The sequence below is a fragment of the Balaenoptera physalus genome (assembly GCF_965194825.1).
Source record: "Balaenoptera physalus genome assembly, chromosome: 4".
NCBI classification, from domain to species: domain Eukaryota; kingdom Metazoa; phylum Chordata; class Mammalia; order Artiodactyla; family Balaenopteridae; genus Balaenoptera; species Balaenoptera physalus.
Window position 1 is genome coordinate 52,670,885 of NC_138891.1, and position 22,086 is coordinate 52,692,970.

Sequence of the window (22,086 nt, forward strand, 5' to 3'; positions counted from 1 at the left end):
CTTGTAAAAATAAAATACAGTGTGTGTGTGTGAAAAAAAAAAAAAAGATTTAGGATTAGGAGAAGGCAAAGTCCCCTTTCTATCCCTTTCTCAAGTCCTTTGGGGTACCAACTTCATTGTATCCCCAGAAATCAAAGTAGAAACCTGCCCACCCAATCTGGGTCAAAACCGCACACTTGCCTTCCCAGACTGTGCTTATGGTCTTTCCATCTCCCACTCACCCCAGTTTAACACCCTCCATTTTCCTCCCCCTCCTCATTTGCGGTGTTGCAAAGAGGCCCAGAGAAAGCCCTTGGCTCAAACACTGGGTGATGGATTTGATTAGAATAAATTTAAATTGCATGTTTAAATTTATCTTTTGAATTTGAAAGGCAACTTATTTTCATAATATGGTTTTACACTATTTTCACTGAAGATGTCTATTTTGCTTATTATGAGTTTAATGAGCTTCACCTGGCTGGCCTGGGAATTAACCACTGTTTGTAACAACATTTCTGTGGGAAAATGTGTTTCAAGTTTCAAACACTTGACTTAAATGTAAACTTTTGGAAAATACTTGATTCTCAAGTTGGAAAATATATTAATGAGCATTTAGTTTCCAAAAAGAAATAGATTATCCCCAAGCTCATTGAGCAAAACCCAAATATTTTCAGATATTCTGCTACCAAGACAGGTTAACATACATATCAGATTTATGTGGAAAGAAGGCAAGATAGTCACATTAAATTAAAGGCGTTGAAATGTCAAAAAAAAAAAGAATCTTCATACATTAAAATCCCATTTTTATGTAATATCATTTTAACAGAAATGCTCATTTTATGGAGGGAAAATGATAAAAATTTGAATGATTCTTAGGAGTCCCTTATACCCTTTTTACTGCATTTTGATGTGGCTTAATTCATTCACAAAGGGGGATGAGTTGGAACTGTGGCATGTTTTTATCTCTTATCATTATTCAACAAAAGAGAATATTTTTTCAATAAAAATTTTAGAGCAAATTTCCAATTTTCCTTTTCTGAAAAATACATTTTTAAAAACGGAGTGACCTTGGACTCAGTTCAAAATTGGAATTTTACAGGCACTCTTTCAACTTATTTGTTCCTGGAGCAGTACCAGGGAGGTAAGATCTACTATTAGTATTTCTATTTCTATTTCGCAGATTAGGTGAGTGATAGAGAAACAATGTGGGTTGTCTTTGGTCACAGCATAGCTACTTCATCTGTAGGAACTAGGCTTAAAAACCAATTGTGTTGAATTCTAAACTCAGTTGCTAAACATCCCCCTTCTCTTTCATCACCCCTATTTTTCTTCTCTATATAAGATTTTTGGAGAATTCACTGTCTCCTAGACACTTTTAAAGAGCTATTGACTAGTTGCCCTGATTTTATAAGGTGATATCTTGCCCAATCCCATCATTAAACTAGGGATAAAAAAAAATCTCCCTTTCCTTTAAAAGTCCATGATGTAACTGAGAAAAATAATGTGTACACAATTGATTCTAATATGATATGACTAGAGTTATGCTAGTGATATGAACAAAGTGTTATGTAAATGTTGAGAAAAGCATGATAGTTCGCCGGGGGTTGGAGACAGGAGAAGTGAATGGATGAAGGTTTTAAAAAATAAGCGACATTTTGAGCTGAGGCTTTGAAAGCCAGGTAGATGAGAAGGGAAAGTGTATAGGGAAGAGTAAGAGCAAGATCACGATGGCAGGAGATTGCCAAAGTGTGGTGCCCAGCACCTCTGAACTATGGGGTGGTCCAGGGTAGGACTGCTCAAGAGATGGGGCAGGAAATTAGGCAGGACTGGGTCTTGAAGTCTGTGCAATCCAAGTGGTCTGGCTTCTATAGAAATGGGGAGCTGCGGATGGTGGGAGAAGCAGTGCAGTGACCAGCACTTGTGGGATTCTGAAAGATTGCTGTGGGTTCAGTGTGGAAGATGTATTGGAGTGAGGGGGAACTGGGAGAATGGGGCCCATCAGGAACAATAAAAACTCATGAAAAATGAGAAAAAGTCTGTAACCAAGGGACTGGGATGGAGAAATTTATGATTTTGAGCTATAATAATAAAAAAAAAAGATGCCTAGTTGCGAAGTATAAGGGGAAAGACATGTTTCTATTTTACAAAAATCTAGAATTCTGGTAAAACATGAACATATTTAGTTTAAAATTGTGATTATTTAGAACACAGCTCATTAAATACCTCAAATAATTGGTTTTTCTGTGCTAAACATTTATGAGAAAGGCAAATGACAAGAAAACAAGCTTAAAGCAATTTTATCTTCAAGGAAGCAATTCCTACTTTTTGTCCTGGGATCATATCAGTTCAATTTCATACATGTTCTGTGTCATATTCCTGCCCCCTCTTGCCTCTGAATGTCCACTTTCTGGTTGTCCTGGATTCACAGGCACACGCATCAGTGGCCCCCCCTTTCTTCCTGCCACTGTAGAGGTGCACGATTACACCTGGGCTACAGCATTGCTATGGGAGTCTTAGGATGGGTGCTGTGCTGGTCTGCTGCTTCTCTGGCTATAGTATTAATTCTTTCATGTCAGGGACTGTTTTTCACTCTTCTATCTTAGTGGGAGGACACTAAAAGAGTCTTTACTATGTATCACACACTGTCTAGGCAATTAAAATACATGATCAATTTAAGGCTCACAATACCCATATGAGGATTGTTATCATTTTTTCCACAGATTAAGAGATTGAGACACAGATCTCATCATGAGAAAGCCAATGCTTTTTATATTATTTCACGTTACTGTCCTAATGTCTACCCCACTTCCTGTCATATAGTCGGATGCTCTCAGTAGATGTTTAATTAGCATTTGAACAGAGGTGGATTTTCTCATCATTAGGTAGCCCTTTGTCATGCTTGCTAGTGGATAGGGATTCCCCTGTCCCTGGAATATATAAATCATATTGTGTTTTAGCTTTATTCTGGGTTAAATGCAGTGTTATGTCTTAGTACAGGAATTTCACTTTGCTGCCACTTATATTTTTATGGGATAATGTGACTCAGGGGACTGACACTGGTTACAGATGTAACCAGTATGTCCTTGGCTTCTCCTGTGGTAAGTACACATGTGTCACATTTACAATAAGATCACACTTCCGTGCTCTTTGAGTATCTACCTTCCTATTAGCAGGAAGTTCAGTCTTTTCCTAGGATCCCAGGAATCCCTGTTGGGCAAGGTGGGTCCCTTTGTGGTCACCATTTGTCAGGAGCCAAGCCAATTCTATAGCTCTATGAGTTAGAAAGGCTTAGGGAAACTTCAGGCAAGGTTTGGCGAGATGTGGCGTACATGACGTCCACAGAAAGGAGGGCTGGCTGTAGGGCACTGTGCTGGACACACCAAGGGTGTACATTCCAAGAGCAGGACCTGCCTCCTTGTTGATTTCTCATAGGGCAAACATGAGAGCAAACTCATCAAAGGGGGGATACCACTGGACTCCAGGGCTTTCACGGCCAGTTGTCTGGGAAAGCCGCTTGCTCTGCCTCTGGGAACCTTGGAGGCTTACAACCAGGGTAGGAAGGTCAAGATCCTGTTGAACCCCTTCTGCTGGGAAAAGGGGAGAACTCCTCATTCCAGCTGAGTTATTGTTCAGGCCAGTGCTGGCCAATAGAAATATAATGTGAGCCATATACGCAGTTTTGAGTGTTTTAGTAGCTACAGTAAAAAAAAAAAAAAAAAAAAAAGTAAAAAGAAACAGGTGAAATGAATTTTTAATAATACATTTTCTTTGAATCACTTTATCCAAAATATTATCATGTCAACATGTAATTAATAGAAAGTTTGTTATTGAGACATTTTACATTTCTTTTCTGAAATACTCAATTTTAGTACAGATTCTTTTTAAAAAAATTTTTATTGGAGTATAGTTTATTTACAATGTTGTGTTAGTTTCAGGTGTACAACAATTTTTTTTTTTTCTTTCTTTTTTGGCTGTGCTGCGAGGCTTGAGGAATCTTAGTTCCCGGACCAGGGATTGAACCTGGGCCCACGGCAGTGAAAGCACTGAGTCCTAACCACTGGACATCCAGGGAATTCCCTACATGCTTTTCTAATACTAAGTCTTTGAAATCAGGTGTGTTTTTTACACTTACAGAATCTCTCAATTTGGATGCTAATTTTTCTTTGGGTATACTTGATCTGTATTTTGATTTCATGAAATTTGCAGTTAAAAAATAGATTTTCATATCCAAATTGTTCCAAATATATTTCCAAGTTTTCCAAAAACTGAACTGTGTCCATTTTTAAATTTAACTTTAAAAAGTTAAGTTGGAAAATTTAAAGTTTAAATTAAAATTAGTTATTTGGTTGCACTAGGCACATTTCAGGGGCTTGGTAGTCCTATGTAACTGGCAGCTACTGTATTGAATACAGAGGAGCTCCTGGGGTTGTTTTTGGGCAATCTCAAGTGTGTATAATGCTAATGTTACCAGGGACCCACCAGGTCTTTTTTTTTTTTTTTTTTAAAGCGCTCCTGACTTTTTATTTATTTATTGGCTGTGTTGGGTCTTTGTTTCAGTGCGAGGACTTTCTCTAGTTGTGGCAAGCGGGGGCCACTCTTCATCGCGGTGCGCGGGCCTTTCACTGTCGCGGCCTCTCTTGTAGTGGAGCACAGGCTCCAGAAGCACAGGCTCAGTAGTTGTGGCTCACGGGCCCAGTTGCTCCGCGGCATGTGAGATCTTCCCAGACCAGGGCTCGAACCCGTGTCCCCTGCATTGGCAGGCAGATTCTCAACCACTGCGCCACCAGGGAAGCCCCCACCACGTCTTAAAAACAGAAATATCACAGAGAAGTGATACAAACACACCTCATAGATATGTTGGGTTCAATTCCAGACCACTGCAGTAAAGTGAATATTGCAGTAAAGTGAGTAACACAAAGTTTTTGGTTTTCCAGTGCATATAAAAGTAATATTTACACTATACTGTAGTCTATTAAGTGTGCAATAGCATTACATCTAAACAAAATACACATACCTTAATTAAAAAATACTTTATGCTAACCATCATCTGAGCCTTCAGTGAGTCATAATCTTTTTGCAAGAGTGACATCAAAGATCACTCACCGATCACAGACCACCATAAAAAATATCACAATAATGAGAAAGTTTGAAATATTTCAAGAATTAGTGAAATGTGACACAGAGACATGAAGTGAGCAAATGCTTTAGGAAAATGGCGCTGATAGACTTGCTTGACACAAGGTTGCCACAAGCCTTGAAGTACAATGTCAAGTCCCAACTCTGGAGTAAAGCTGCCTGGGTTTGAATTTGAGCTTTGATACTTTCTAGCTCTAAGGAAGTACTTCACCTCCTGCTCCTCAGGTTACTCATCTGTAAAAGCAGATAATAACATTTCCTGTCTCAGCATTGTAGTGAGGACTAGAGGGCAATGCCTAGCTTATTGTGAGTTGTCAATAAAGGCATTATTGCTTCAGTGTTTAAAAATTATTTTATATTTCATTATCTTATTTGCTCCTTACTGAGACCTCATTAGGTAGGGAAAAAAATTATTATCCCTCATTACAACATAGCTAGGACTGAAACCCTGGTCTTCAAAATCAAAGCCCGTTTTGCTTTCCATGTCATGATTACCACCATCGTCAGCTAACTTGAACTGAGCAGTGACTGTGAGAGGTACTTTTCTTAGGGCTTTACATTTAACAGCTGTAGTACACCAGCTTCCCCTTCTGGTTTTAGGGAATAGCCTGACATAGCTATTCATATCTGTAAACCTACTGAAAAAGGCTTAGAGAAAGACTGGCTTGTTATCAATATCAGGGATTTAGTCTTCCCATTTCTCAATGAATATTTACCTTTCTACTTCCCCAAACACTTATTTAAGAAGAAAGTTAAAGTCTTGACTATTAATGCATATTAGTTCTGCACATTGCCTTGGATCAATAAAGGATCACAACAAAAGAGCATATCCAGTATTTAATTTTCACGTTCCCATACCATTTATTAAATAATGTACGTAGAGAGTAATTTTAATCTCTATGTCATGCAGTCTGAGTGTTTCTGGCTTCTTTTTATTGAGGCACAAGCAGGATATGCTTACATTTATAACTTTTGATATGCTCTTTGGGTCTGTTTCCTGATTTTCCCTCCCTTTGATGACTTGTCAAAGATAGGTGCCTGCCCCAGGTGTGTCATTACATTCTATTACATCTTGACAATCTGCTGCTTGTCAAGGCTGCACAATAGTCCTTTGTATCCATGTCCCGAGAGCCCAGGGAACTGCTGAGTGGATCAGGCAACTTGTGAAATATCTGATTGAACTTGGACTCCATCACCCCATCTCAGTGAATCAAGCCACTATAAATCAGAGCTTTGCTCTGCCAGTGGTCTCTTAACTTTCAATACATTTTGTTTTAAAGGACTTTGGTCCGTGATCATCTCATATTTTGTAGGGTGATACCCTGTGAGTACAGGGAAAGAACGAAACAAAACAATCAGCAGAAAGTTATGAGGAACACAAGCAAGGGAGATAGGGACAACTCACATGTGGTATCAGTTATTAATTAATTAATTTATTTTTGGTTGCGTTGGGTCTTCATTGCTGCGCACAGGCGTTCTCTAGTTGCGGCGAGTGGGGGCTACTCTTCGTTGCGGTGCTGGACTTCTCATTGCGGTGCCAGACTTCTCATTGTGGTGCCAGACTTCTCATTGCGGTGGCTTCTCCTGTTGTGGAGCATCGACTCTAGGCGCGTGGGCTTCAGCAGTTGCAGCATGCGGGCTCAGTAGTTGTGGCTCACAGGCTCTAGAGCACAGGCTCGGTAGTTGTGGCGCACGGGCTCGGTTGTTCCGCTGCATGTGGGATCTTCCTGGACCAGGGATCAAATCCGTGTCCCTTGCATTGGCAGGTGGATTCTTAACCACTGCGCCACCTAGGGAAGTTCTAGTTTTGTTACTTTTAAAGGCAGGTAAAACACCATAACTGGTGCTCTGTGTAATAGTTACTTCAGTGACCTTCTGGACTGTGTATCCCGTGGATGTTTGGTGGAGGTAGTCGTAAAAATTTTTATGCCACAAAGAATTCTGCAAATAAGATGTTTCCACTGGTCTCTGTCTGTGCAACAGCAATTATCTGAGATGCAAGTTTTCAGAATATATAATTTTTTTCCTGTAAACAGGCAAAGAAAAGCTGATATGAATTGGTCTTTCTCTGCAGAGTGATACTAAATAATCATATTTTAAGGTTTTTTTCTTATTATCAAGGAACATATACTTATTGTATAATATTAGGGAAAAGATAATAAAATCACCCAGAACTGTCTCCACTAAAGATAACCATTTTTAATATCTTATTGTATGTCCTTCCAGTCTTTTATATGCATATATTTTATAACCTAGTTATAGTTGTGCTTATATAGTTTTATATCTTTTTTCTTTTAACATGATAAAATTTTTACCTGTGATTAGGTTAAGCATTGGATAGACTGTCATTAATCATTTAGTCTATTACCTATGTTGGAAAATTTTGGTTGAGTTCATTTTATTTTTCTATTTAAAATAACCCTGTGATGAATATAAACTTTTATAACATGTATTTGGTTATTCCTCTAGTATAGTTTCCTAAAAGTAGAATTTTTGGGGCAAAGGGTATAAACATCTTTAGCGCTCATGATACACACTGACAAATTGCTTTCTAGAGAGGTTTTAAAATTTATCCAATTTTCTGTTCCATCAGAAGCATATAGAAACAAACATACTATCAATAGCATGTAGATACCAAGGTACACATGGTTCTCTTCAGAGAAGTCACTTGGAAAGCTCTTCTTATGTCAGTGCAGTTGCCTTTGCGCCTGCCATTACTTCAGAGAGGCACACAGTCTTGGACAGAGAGTAACATTACTCAGTTGACCATCTACTCTGGTCACCGATTTGGGTTCTGAGTAAAATTTGGCTGTTTTCAAAAATTGCAACATCTGTTCTCAAAAAGATTGGCCATCCTTGAAGATACAAAAAAGTATGAATTACCAGTTCTGAGGCTGTACCTTGCTAGCAAGTAACAACCAGCATTTGTTACTTACTTTTCCTTCTTCAAGAACCCTGCCCCTGCTGAATGCTGTTGTGATCATTAAAGCAATGCTCCAGAAAGGCCGGCAGGGAGGAGGAAGACAGGGACAGTGTTGTGTGTGCTGTCCATAGCCACTTGCCCCAGCAGTTTATAAGTAGCTGTGCTCACTTGTCTGATTTGATGCAGAGAACAAATGTAGACCTGCAACTGGGGGATTAACATAGTGTATTCATGATAAGGTAATTCTACTAAAAGGAACAATTTGGTTTTTTATGGAATGTGTTTTACTTGATGACAGAGAGAGAGAGAGAAGGGGAGAAGGTGAGAGAGAGACAAGGAGCAGAGAGAACGCAAATGCACGTGAGACAAAATGTTAATAATTGGGGAAATCTATGCCAAGGGTATATCAGTTATATGGTACTATTCTTGCCACTTTTCCATAGGTTTGAAAAATTTGAAACTGAAAAGCTGAGAAAAACATCTGTAGGGGAGGAAAAATAATTTTCCTTTTACCCTTCTAGGTTATTGGTTCAGATCCACCTGTAATAAAAAGACAGATTAGCAGGAGAAAAACATATTTAATTTACGTATGTGTGTGCAGGAGCCTCACAAAGATATGAGACTCAAAGAAGTGACCAAAGCAGGAAGCTTTTGTACCTTTTAGACAAAGAAACAATAACTTTGTTTATAATTACCAAGGCAGAGGTGTTTGGGCTGGGGTTAGTAAACAGTGAAGAAATAACCAGGTTTGTTTAATATAGCCTTTTATGGCCCTGATTTCCCCTGTCTCTGGCAGTAAGGATGTCTTTTACCTCCTGGTACAGAGACGATACCTTTCATATGGGAGATTTATTTCCTGCTTTCGGAGGACAAAGGAAGTTCAGAATGTTCTTCTTGCATTGGCAGCTTCTCAAGTACCTTTAATTCAAAATAATAAATATGCCAATGTAGCATATTTTAGGATGACATATTCTGAACCCCTACAAACAATACCAAAGTGTCTCGAAGGATGATGAAGGAATGACTGAGAATGATCAAGTACCCGACATTAAGGAAGACATGGATCAGGATACACAGGATTTTCATGTGATCATAGGTGGCCTCCTTTGGGATTCCTCCTCTCGGGGTGGGACTTCTGAACTTGAACTATTTCTTACAGAATAATACCCAGTGGCAGTCTCCCCAAATACATTTTATGGACAGAATTAATCACCCTGATGTAGACAAGTTGGAAAGAATCTGTTTAGATATTTTGAAAGATAAGTTGCCCCTAGCTCTAGAGATCAGCAGAGCTCTGCTTCCCATCTAGATACGTCAGTAAATGATGGAGGGACATAGGAGAAATGATAGGGGAAGACAGAGGAAACAACTGAAGCATTTAGGTCATGGACTAGCTATACAATTAATAATATTTAAATTGGTCTGATCATCAAGTGTATACCACTTCTTTTTGGCCCATATGTCTTTCTTTTGTTTTGCTTCATGTTTTTGAAATGTTACATAATAAAATCCTATCTATCTTAGAAAAAAATGGCAGAGGAAAAACACATTTCCTATAATTACTGAACTTTTAATTTTTCGTTCTTTTGGTGCATAAACCTTTGCAGAAATGATCATATTAGGAAATATTTTTGGACCAAAACCTAAGAGTAGCATATCATCAGGCCCTGTGTCATGTTAACTTTGAACAGACAGGAAAATATTTTCCAATATGGTAAAAGAGCAATTCTCAAACTTTAATGGGCATATATAAATTACCTAGGGAGCTTGTTAAAAATACAGACTTTGAGGTAGTAGGTTTGGGGAGGAGTTTAAGATTCTGCATTCCTCATGAATTCCCTGGTGATGCTGGTGCTGTTGGTTCACGGACCACATTTCAAATAGCAAGTATGGGACAGAACAAGTCTTTAGAGTCAAGCAAGGCATTAACCTCTTTGGGTGTTGGTTTCTTCAATTGTAAAGGGAGGAAATGCATACATGAAGAAATTCTTATGAAGTTGATATAAAATAAGCATTCTGAAAGTACTTTGTAAACTTTGCTTTCTCTGGTATTAATTTTATTTTAAACTAATATCATATTGCTTTACAAATTCTTCATCTGCGTTATTGCTATTCAAGGCTCTTGACACTAATGTTGAAACAATGAGCAAAATTCATTCCTATGGACACTGCTATTATACCTATTAAGAATTCTAATTATTTGATACCTTGTTGAAGAGCTAAGTGTGTTGATTAATTTTTTTCTGAAAAAAAGTTTCTTTTGAATTTTTTGGATTTCCATTTTATATCATCCTTCCTAAGACCAACTAGAACTGCCTTCCTTTCCCTAAACAAGCCCCAGCCAAAAACAACCAATGGATATTTAGTATTGGATTTGGGGGAAGTGGTCAAACAGTGAAACCATAATCTAATAATTGTAACTATATTATTTTCAAATATAATCTTTTAGCACTGTGGAATGAGAGAACACTAATTTTTGAAGAACAAAGATAAAGCGATTGAACAGCTACTGAATATCAACAGGGCTTTCAGAAAACAGGCAGTGCTAAGATTCCATCCCAATTAAAAAAAAAAGTATTACTCACAGAACATAGAAATTCTTTTGGAAAATAAAATTTTAACACTGAAGTTAAATTCAAAGCTCAACAAGCTTTGTTTCCTAGAGATGTTATAAGGATATATATATATATATATATATATATATATATATAATGTTATAAGGATATAAATATATATATATATATATATTTTTTAATAGGAAGTTCCTGGACAGTGGTCAAAGGGGATAACAGCAGAACTGGCTGCATGGGAGGTTGAGCCATTTGTCTTAAGACTCCCACATTTGGTTACAGACTCAAGTGTCCATAGAAAGAAATTATTTTCCAGTACTTATGAGAACAGAACTGAGGTGCCTTGCTGGTGTGAGTCTAGAAACAAAAAGGAGTTTCTTAAATGCCCCTGTCTTTAACTGCCTACCGTTATATTAATAACTAACCTGAGGGAACATGATGGCAACGATGATGATCTCTGGGTGGAGTGGGGTAAAAGAGGAAACTCTTTGATAAAGGTAAGAATTAAGCAGATGGTCCACAGGGAAATCAAGGTCGTAATTTATTTTAAAGTTTCAAAATATTTATATCTTGCATAATTATGACTACACAAATCTGACATATACGTAAGGCTAAATTATTGATTCCTTTACGATCTCACTGTATAATGAAAAATTCAGCACTAAATATTTTATTCCCTTTTTTCCTTTTCATGTTATTAATGTACTCTGAGATCTTATTTTTTCCATTATTTTTAAAATTTACATTTTCTTGTTTATTTTACTCTGTATATGGGTCCCATCTTCTTACTCTATCTTCAAACCTCCTTGTAGGTGTTAACTGAGGTCTTGAGTAATGGCTCTTGACTCATTATCTTGTCAAATATACGCATTTGTGTTGAGTCATTTAAGGGGAGGGGATATGAAGGATCCAGAGGAAAGAATACAGATGTTAGTGAAATAACTGATGATATCAGCCATACCACATAGGGCTATCTCTATAAGGATTGAGAAAGTATATTATCTGTTTTATAATTTTAAAAATCTGCATTTATATTGTCCATATCTGTATATGGTATGTGACTAATCCTTAATGAATACACATGAATATGCACATACACTATAAGTGGACTTGGATAGACCTGGTATACTTTAGTCAACGTTGAAAGAGCAAGACAGGTGAAAGAAGCAGCAATGGTTGTTTTATAAGCTATTGAACTAAGTAAGACGAATTCGAGCAAGAGTCAGGTCAAACTTGCTGAGAACATTTATTGCTGCCAGTTGAGATTAACGAAGTGTAGACCGTCTTTGCCAAGAGGAGCACCACCTCATTCTTTTGGTGCTAGGCCTTTGTTGCTGGGCTGTCACAGTCAGGCTGGCGGGATGCCATTGGCCCTTTCTCTGGAACGTCTCGGTGGTGTCGCCTGCTCCCCAGTGACTAGCTTTGCTGCACAGTTTGAAGCCGCTTCATTTTTCTTTTTTGCCTTCGAGCAGCTCTCTGTTTTTTAGTTTTTAAGAAACTATCCTCTAGTTGGTATAGAAAGTCTTCGATTTGTCCAACCTAGAAGAAATAAGCAGATATGGCAAGATTCGTTATTGTTTCCCCAGGTTTTGTGTACTTAGGAAAATGGTGAGGAATTTAAAAGTAAACGGCACATACAGGTCCATGTTGGAACAGAACTGGCAGAGACAGATACAATTAAATATAAAAGCCCCCTTTTTGTTTTAATTTCAGGGTCCTTTGTTTTAGGAGCGTGAAGCAGACATGCAGGAATTTGCTTTACCACTCAGTCCTACATATTGGGGATGGGACTGGGGATTATCATCACCTGCTGTCTTTACTGGTCAGTAAAACCAGGGATTTCAAAAAGGAATAAATGGTGGAAAATTATTCAATTTTCTAAAAGAATAATGAAACAAAATCTACTCCCCTCAAAACCAGAGATTCTAGCATTGGTATACCCCTGGCCAACTTGGGAGAAAAATGAATATTCCACATTGTCTTAGCAAGAGCCATTTCTCTTTTAAATCAAAAGTTGAAATAAAATAAGATAAAATAACGATATACAAAACAATAGTTCTTAGAAATAAATTATTTGTCTTTCTCCAAAGAAAACTTATCATTATTCAGTGACAGTTGGTTGAATGTATTATACTATTTGCCAGAGTAAAACAGTTTACATATATGCTGAATTGGGCTTTCATGATGAAAAACAATTCATACTTAACCCTGATTCCCGAGACCTGCATATTGTATTAGTCTAAAATCACTCACTGAAGAACCTGTTGTCATAAAGTTAGCTCAAAGCTAGAGCACTTACACTTCAAGGTATATTAACATATCGTCTCCTTAAGATAAAAGCACTTTACAAGTTCAATTTTCCAATTTTGAGCTCTACTTTTAAATCACTTGATTTATCATTCAGAGTAATATCCAAAAGATAATTCAGATTGTCAAAAAGAGAGTAATAAATGGTAGCACTCATTTATATGTTATAGTTAGGTCTTATATCACACAAGGTGATGAAAACTGTCCATTGGTTTCCTTAAGAAAATAAGATAATTTATTTAACAATTATAGAAATTGTTATAGAAAACAATTATAGAAAACAATTAAAGAAAACAATTATAGAAAACAATTAAAGAAAACAATTCTTTTTGAAAACCTAAAATTACTTCAGGTAAATTTTTCCAAAAGTACATGTTGTTTATGATATCTGATTATTGCAGCAATCATCAAAATGATTTGACAGAATATTTTTGGATCCTGTCATGAAGTCAATGCATTATTCTATGTATTCCATCCATTTATACTATCCAACTTATACCAAAACCATAAGTAAAAAATTAACATAGAGCACAATCAAAATAAACACGATGGATGGCACTTTACTGTTACTTTGATAGAGTTGATTACTCACTCATGTTATTTGCACTGAAAATGTATGGTTAAATCAAAGCTCTTTACAATGATAATGTTTGCAGTTAGTCCAAATACAGTTACAATCACAACCCTAATGCAACAAATAAAGCTTCCTTCAATGATACAGAAAAATAATTGTTTTAAAATATCCGTTAGGTGGCTGCTATCTTTTTTAAAAATTGTGTTTATTAAGAGCAGTGTTGACTAACTGGTTTGCCTTTCATTAAAAAAGACAAAGAAGAAACACAAGCTATGTCATTGGAATAGAGTACTGCTGAATTAAACTGGGAGGTCTAGAGTACAGACTATGTAAATGTCTCACCTGGCCTAGGTGTTCACCTCCTACCTGGTCTGTCTACATGCTATCCTTTTAACCCATTCTCCTAATAATACTGGAATGATCTTTTTAAAATATATATCTGGTCACATTTTCCCCTGCTTAAAATGCCTAAATGGATTCCCAAGCCCTTAACATGATCTACACAGCTCTGCGTGATCTGGTGACACTTCTGTCTCTAATTCTGTCTCCTGTCACTACATTTGCCTTAGCCCTGTGGTACATCTCTCAGTTTTCTAAACACAACCGTTCAGCATTCTCTGCACCCTTGATCTTCCTAATTCTGTGCTCTCTGATGGAATACTCCCATTGGAACCCTTACATATCCTCTGGATTTCAGGTTCAACATCAGTGCCTCAGGGACATACTTCTTGATAACGCAGACCAGGTTGGGGCTCTCAGTAACATATTCCCACAGCAGCTGATTCATCTCTTTGCATATTGTAAGTTTTTACTTAATTGTTTGTAATGTTTTATATAATATCTATCTTCCTGTCTGGGCTTGCTCCATAAGGCAGGCAGCTAGGTCCGTGGTGTTCACTATTCCCAATAACTAGGATATGGTAGACCCTCAACAATCCTACTCTCTGATGATAGAGCTGAAGACATCAGTGTGTTCAGAAACCAATGTGTTTTTCCATACTCAAAGTGATGACTGGTATGAAGCATATCAGAAGGCTTTCTTTTCTCTTAAAGATTAATCACTTTCATATCCCATCATTCTATTACCATTGTTTAGCTTTGAGTCTAGGCAAGGTAATAACAAGGTGTGGTCCCCATACTTGAAACAGCCAAAAGTAGAAAGGGCACTGGGAAAGGAGTCAGGAGTGTTGAGTTCTGCTCTTGGACTGGCTTGTAATCTTGATCTGTGACACCAGAAAAGTCACTTGGCCTTTCTGAGCTTCAGTTTTCACCAGCCTTTAGTGAAGAAAGGGTTAGCCCGGATAATTTCCAAGGACATACCAAGCCAAAAAATTCCATGACTTGTACTCACATCAGATTTAAGTTTGTCCGGTCTTAAGATGTGCCCTTACAATTTTCAAACCAGAGGTTATTCTCTTAGATTATACCATTAGATGAATGACAGAACATGCAGTAAAGTAAGTCAATTTTAGCTTCTGTACTTACTGAAGTGTAGGAGAGCTGCAACATGTTTTTAGTAAAGCTGGTTCTTTATTTTCTTTTTTTAAGTCAAGGAAAGAAAAATGCTGGTTGAAGAGAAAATAGATTCATATAACTAAGAAGAACAGATTGCAAATGATAGAAATTTCTATAAAGCCCTTAGGGAAATAAAACACAAAGAAATATGCAAGCATGTAAGGAAGGAAATGAGCCAGTTTTTGGAGCAGAGGCCTTATTAGACCTTCTTTTTAGTGTAGGGTCTACTTGCTTAACTATATCAGATAGTCTCCTTGGTCATTCTGGGTCTAATTTTCCCATTTGCAAAATGGGCAGATAACATTTTCTTGTCTATCTGTGCGCCAATGCTGACTTGGCATTACTGAGATATGGATATCAGACCAAATGAGTTTGTAGAGAATTTAGGAATTCCAGATGATTGAGGGGAACTGAAGGTCTCAGTAAAAGGGCAGATTCTCACCTATCATATGGTTGTCAATCATAATCCTCATCAAAGAGTTAGGAAATTGTTATCGACTATTTCTGAGGATTTTTAAATTCTTATGCACAGAAGTCTGTCAGTCATGACTTACTGTGGAGTCAAAAGTTCAGAACAAAGATGACTTTGAAACCATAAAAGAGAAGACAGCCTGAGAAGTACAGGAGATTTCGAAGTTGAAATTCTAACAGTACAAAAACAAATAATACCAATTAGGAAGAAATGTGGAGGTAACTAAATAGACCAATATGTATTACAGGAAAATTTCTAGTCAGCTCAGATCTCGAAGTACTTTCATTCTTTCTTGCAAATATTTATTAAACATCTACTATGTACAATATTTGGCACTGTACTAAGGTGATAAACAAAAATATCGAGATGGTTGTTTATGAGGAACTCATATTCACATAGGAGAGGCAGTTAATGAAAACATGATTGCAACAAAGCATGAATGTTTATATAAGAATTATGTACAAAAAGTTCTGTTAGCAAAAATGTCAGAACAGTGAGTTCTATCTGAAGGAATGTGGAAGTGTATTGGAGGTGATAGGAGCTGGGTCTTCGCCAGGACAAGAAACTCATTCCAGACAGAGGAAATGGCATCCATAAAAGCAAGGTTGTGAAAGAACATGGGCTATTTGGTAGGGGTGGGTCACATAGCATAGATGTGGGCATGGGGGGACAGAGAGTAGAGATATACACAGCAGGAAATATAGATTGGGGTCAGCTTATAAAAGTTGAAAAATACTTAGCTGTGTGGTTAGGAAGATAAATCTGGTGCATTGCGTGGGGTGGAATGCAGCCAGGGAGACTAGAAGCAGGTGGATCAATTAAGGCCCAGTGCAATATGCCATGAAAAATACTATTGGGGCCTGCATCAAGGATTTAAGAGACGTTTGGGAAGTAAGAGCTCTAGTCTTGATGAAAAATTCTGTGTTGGGGTTAGAAGGCAAGCAGAATTAGTAATGACTGTGAAGTTTCTCATTTGAGACATTGATGGTATCTTAATGAGGTAAGGAATAAAATTCAATGAACAGTTTTAGGGAAAAAGGATGAGTTTGATTAGTGACAAATGTAAGAGGTAGAAAAAGGTCACATAATCAGGAATGCGTTAAAAAAAATGGACCTATAATAATAGCCTAGTACTAGGCTAAAAGTCAGAATGATGAAAACTCCTAATGGAAAAGAAAAAACAACCCACTATTTTGTAGTTTACCACGTGAAAAGCATTTTGGCAGTTAAACAGTCCTAAGAAAGACAAACAAAAAATGACGCTTTCAGTTATTCAGAACAAAAAGGTGGTCATGGCAGAGAGACAGCCTGCTGGGTCAAAGTCAGCTATATCTGGGTTGGAATCCCAGCTCCAGCATGTTCTTGGTGACTTTTGGGCAAACTTATTTAATTCCTTGGAACCCAAGTTTCTTCATCGTCAATTGCTTCACAGGGTCCTAATGAGATTAAATTAAACAATTTATGTGAAGTATTTGCATAGGTTTGAATTGCTATTATTTAGTGGTAGTATTAATACTTGAATCTGGAAGTGTATGCCCAGTAAATAGAAAAAAACACAAATAAATAAAACATACCTATAAAAGTGAAATAAAATTAAAAGCTAAACAACTTTATCTAATAGTCCTTGTGTTTTTGACCTCCACTCTGTGGAGGTTGCTGCCTCAGTAACTGTGCTAAGTGTAGGTGTTTGACATACTTTAAAGTCTTGTGATTAGGTCTCAAAATTCCACTGTATAACACAAAATTAAGAGGGGGCAGAGAAAGGAGTGGGAAGATATGAGTTTCTGATAGTACATATTAGCTGCAAATTCAATGTAAATCAACAGTATTCCCTGGTTACCCAAAACTGATCTGATTATAGACTACAATATTTAAAATGTGTCTCAAAGTGGGCAATAGTTTTTTCCCTTTTCTGGTCAGGTCCTGTCTCATCTGGGCTATCATGCTTGGTTCTGGGTATGTCCAGGGTCTTAAATCCAAATTGTATGATGAAACGTTGGAGGATCTGGAGGTGTTTACTGGGGAGAAGAGAAAACATAACAGGAATCTGTGATATCTTTAGGTATATCAGCATTGTTATGTGAAGGGGTGATGAATTTGTTTTGTGTTAGTTTATACATTTGAAAGAGTACTATCTAGAATTACGAGTTTGATTCTCAGTTCTTTCACTGGTGATGTGACTTAAATTCTGAACTTTAATTTTCTCATCTATAGTGTAAATAACAAATTAATAATCAGAGTCTATTTACAGGGTTTTTGTGAGGATTAAATGGCTTGATGTTTGTGGAAAGCGCTTCATAAATGTCTGAGTCCTCCACAAAGATTATAATAGCACATTGTGTAGTGCCTGTTGGTTTCATAATAGGTTCTCAATAAATATTTGTTGAAGTGATAAACAGCTGAATGAGTAGTTAAATGAGTAAAAAAGTAGATATTATATTAATATTTTCACAACTGTATAAAAAATGGAAGGGGTTTTAGGGTAAGGTATAGTGACCCTCATCACCAGAGATTGGAAATCAAACATTAGATGACTTTTTTGGCAGGTATGAATTATTTGGGTCGTGTGTGAGCCGGGGGTTGGATTAAAGAAGCTTTTAACATCCATTCCAACTTTAAGGTACTACTTTAATGATGTTTAGTTTGGCCTGGATTCACTACAGAAATGTGCCCAGTGGAAGAAGGACACATTGCAATTTGCCTTGTACCACATTGGAGAAGCACTATAGAAATGAGAGGGATCCAACCACTTCTGTTGCTGTAGTTTTGTATATAATGAAAGGTATCGAACTGGTTGATATAAACACCCATGGATACTAGGGTTCTCAGTACTTCGTTCTATTTTACTTATAAAATGATCATATCTATAAGACCTATATCTTTTTCTCCAGATGTATCAATATTTTATCTTGCATCCAAAGGACCCCTATTATGGATTAACTTAACACTAGAAGGTAGTTTATAGCACACTTTCTTTCTTACCCTATTAACTGCTTCAGATTATTCAATCATCAGATAATTCGTTTTCTCAGTTAATGATTTTTTTAGCATATCGAAACTTAAGATTTTTCTACTAGATTCCAGGATAAAATGCAACATTTTTACAGATTAAAATGTTTTCCCACATAGAACCACTTCATAGTCACTTTCAGTATAGGCGTGATAAAAAGTGCCTGAATATTCTCTCCAATAATCTTTTACTATAAAATTGGTTTATATCTTATGTGTAGGTGGGAAGTATGGGGATGCCCTGAGGTCAGGAGACCCTCTGTTCACTTGAGAGCTTTCTTGTGAAGGAGGATTGCTACTGACTCACTCTCATTTTGTGGGGCTGACTGTGACTTCATTTGCACACAGATCCAACCTATTTTCATTTGGTAATTGAAGGCATGTGAGCCAGAGGTGAAAACAATAGTACCAGTTTCCATTTCTTATGCAAAGGCTGGCCATGAGACCAAGGGCATTGCTGGGGGAGAAACTGAGTTTTAGAACATAGAGAGTTAGAAATGGGGACAAACTAAGGGAAAAAATGACAAGAAGCTCAACACAAGCAAAGCTGATGAGAGATGATAACAGAAAGGGACACACAGCCATGGCCTAATAGAGCTTTGGAAGGGGAGTCATTCAGATGTGGTGAGGGGAGGGAGAGTCACTGTGAAGATCTGGGTGGCCCTTTCCCTCCCAGAGTCATTTAAAATGAAACACTACTGGGATGAGTTGAATTTCGTTCCCTCAAAATTCCTATGTTGAGGTCTTAACCCCCAGTGTTTCAGGATGTACCCTTATTTGGAGATAGGGTTTTTATAGAGGCCATCAAGTTAAAATGAGGTCTTTAGGGTGGGCCTTAACCCAAAATGACTGGATAACGGGATATTTGGACACAGTCACTCACACAGGGAGACTAACTTATGAAGATGAAGGCAGTGGTTGAGGTGATGCTCCTACAGCCAAGGTATGATAAAGATTGCCAGCAAACCACCAGAAACGAGGGGAGAGGCATGGAACTGATTCTTCCTCACAGCCCTCAGAAGATACCAACCCTGCTGACACTTTGAATTTGGACTATCAACCTCCAGAACTGTGATGATAAACTTCTATTATTCAAGCCACTCAGTTTGTGGTACTTTGTTACAGCAGTGTTAGCAAATTAATACACCTATAGACAGTCCCTGACTTATGATGGTTCGACTCATAATTTTTCGACTTTATGATGGTGCAAAACGATATGCATTCAGTAGAGACCGTATTTTGAATTTTGGTCTTTTCCTGGGCTAGCAGTATGGGGTCTGATACTCCTGTGATGCTGGGCAGCTGCAGTGAGCTGCAGCTCCCCGTCAGCCACGTGACCCGAGGGTAAACAACCCATACACTTATAACCATCCTGTCCCCGTACAACCATCCTAGTTTTCACTTTCAGTACAGTATTCAGTACCGTAAATTACATGAGCTACTCAATACTTATTATAAAATAGGCTTTGTGTTAGATGATCTTGCCCAACTGTAGGCTAATTTAAGTGTTCTGAGCACATTTAAGGTAGGCTAGGCTAAGCTATGATGTCCAGAAGGTTAGGTGTATTAAATAATTTCCAACTTACAGTATTTTTAATTTATGATGGGTTTATTGAAATGAAACCCCAATGTAAGTTGAGGAGATCGGTACTAAGCCATATAGCTCAATTAAGTTCTAATTTTCCCCTCATACATAACTTTCATGATTTCTACCTTTCACTTTTCCTGTCGGTTGATGCTCCCTACTTTGTTGGTGCCCCCTGCACAGGCTTAGTATACACCTTGGGAAACAGTGTAGTTTCTTTCCAATAATGGCAATTAGAGGAGGTTGATCTCAAACATAAACGCATGGGTAAATTATGCAGAGAAGGAAGACATTGGGCTTGAAATGGGACTTCCTATTGGATTTCATGTAGTCTGGATTTAGGAGAGATTAGGTATGTTTGTACATGTTCATGCGTCAGGAATTGGGTGAGGATTTTTTTTTTTATTTAAATATTTTTTAAAAAGGGAAGGATTTTTTTTAAAAAATTAATTAATTAATTAATTTATGGCTGTGTTGGGTCTTCGTTTCTGTGCGAGGGCTTTCTCTAGTTGTGGCAAGCGGGGGCCACTCTTCATCGCGGTGCGCGGGCCTCTCACTATCGCGGCCTCTCTTGTTGCGGAGCACAGGCTCCAGACGCGCAGGCTCAGTAATTGTGGCTCACGGGCCCAGTTGCTCCGCGGCATGTGAGATCTTCCCAGACCAGGGCTCGAACCCGTGTCCCCTGCATTGGCAGGCAGATTCTCAACCACTGCGCCACCAGGGAAGCCCAGGATTTTTTTTTTAAATAAAGCTTTTAAAGATGTCTTTTAAGAAGACAAAAGATAGATGAAATAAGAATTGGATCCTCAGGAATAAATATCATGTTTCTATGACTGTAGTGGTGATTACAGAACGAGGATGTTTTTCCAGCGGTTAGCAGTGTGGACCACAGTGGATTTGTTAACATTAGTTTCCTTGCTCTGTTCCAGTTTAGTTTCCAGACCAAATGCTTTTAAATATTTATCATCCAAAATGGTTTGAATTTTAATTCTTATTAGAATGACAATTGTTTTTAAACAGGCTTGAAATTAATTTCTAAAATAAACTTAGTTTCTGAAATGGAGCTGTTTCTGCTATTCATAATATTCATAATATAGCAGTTTCCTTTAGCTTTTGGCTAGCATTCAAACAGACAAACAAGCCTCATATTTCTCCATTTAAATTTAGTGAATTTTGTATGTTAGTTGGTATTTTAGTCATAAAAGTACAATGTGGAAATCTAAGTCATCTACCTGTGATATGTTACAAAATGTGCAAAAAACTTCCTGCTAAACTGTATTACCAAGTCCTAATTGAAAATTCCCATAATGATAGCACTTTAAAGAAATTATGTTTAGTATACAGTTAAAGCGCAATTATGAAACCTTGCTATCACTTCGTTCACGAAACAATGTATCATGGCTTTTTAAAATTTTAGTTTTTGGGACTTCCCTGGTGTTCCAGTGGCAAAGAATCCGCCTTCCAATGCAGGGGACGCGGGTTCGATCCCTGGTGGGGGAACTAAGATCCCACTTGCCGCGGGGCAACTAAGCCTGTGCGCCACAACTACTGAGCTCTCGAGCCTCAACTAGAGAGCCCGTGTGCTGCAAACTACAGAGACCACGTGCTCTGGAGCCCGCGCCACAACTAAAGAAGAGAAAACCCGCATGCCACAACTAGAGAGAAGCCTGTGCGCCGCAGTGAAGAGCCCGCATCCCCCAACGAGCGCCGCAATGAAAGATCCCATGTGCTGCAATGAAGATCCTGCATGCCGCAACGAAGAAACAACACAGCCAAATAAATAAATATTTTAAAAAATAAAATAAAATTTTATTTTTCCATATTTAATGGCATAATTTATTTGAAGGTTTGAGTATATATATTTTAAACTTTTTATCTTGAGATAATTGCAGATTCACATGCATCAGTAAGAAGTAATACAGGAAGAATCTGTGTATTCTTTATCAGTTTGCCCCAATGGTAACATCTTGCAAAACTTTGGTAGAATATTACAGCAAGGATATTGACACTGATACA

General features: G+C 37.6%; 1 protein-coding gene and 1 long non-coding RNA gene across 2 annotated transcripts in view; both read right to left on the minus strand.

The window, feature by feature from the left end:
• Positions 1 to 22,086, minus strand: part of LOC309659389 — a 538,108-nt gene that overhangs the window by 290,147 nt on the left and 225,875 nt on the right. The window lies entirely within an intron of this gene.
• Positions 8,112 to 22,086, minus strand: part of SPATA16 (spermatogenesis associated 16) — a 228,455-nt gene continuing 214,480 nt past the window's right edge. Inside the window, exon 10 of the mRNA XM_082459084.1 lies at positions 8,112 to 12,147. Within this exon, the coding sequence (XP_082315210.1) occupies positions 12,025 to 12,147 (123 nt within the window). The 3' untranslated portion in view covers positions 8,112 to 12,024. The remainder of the gene's footprint in view (positions 12,148 to 22,086) is intronic.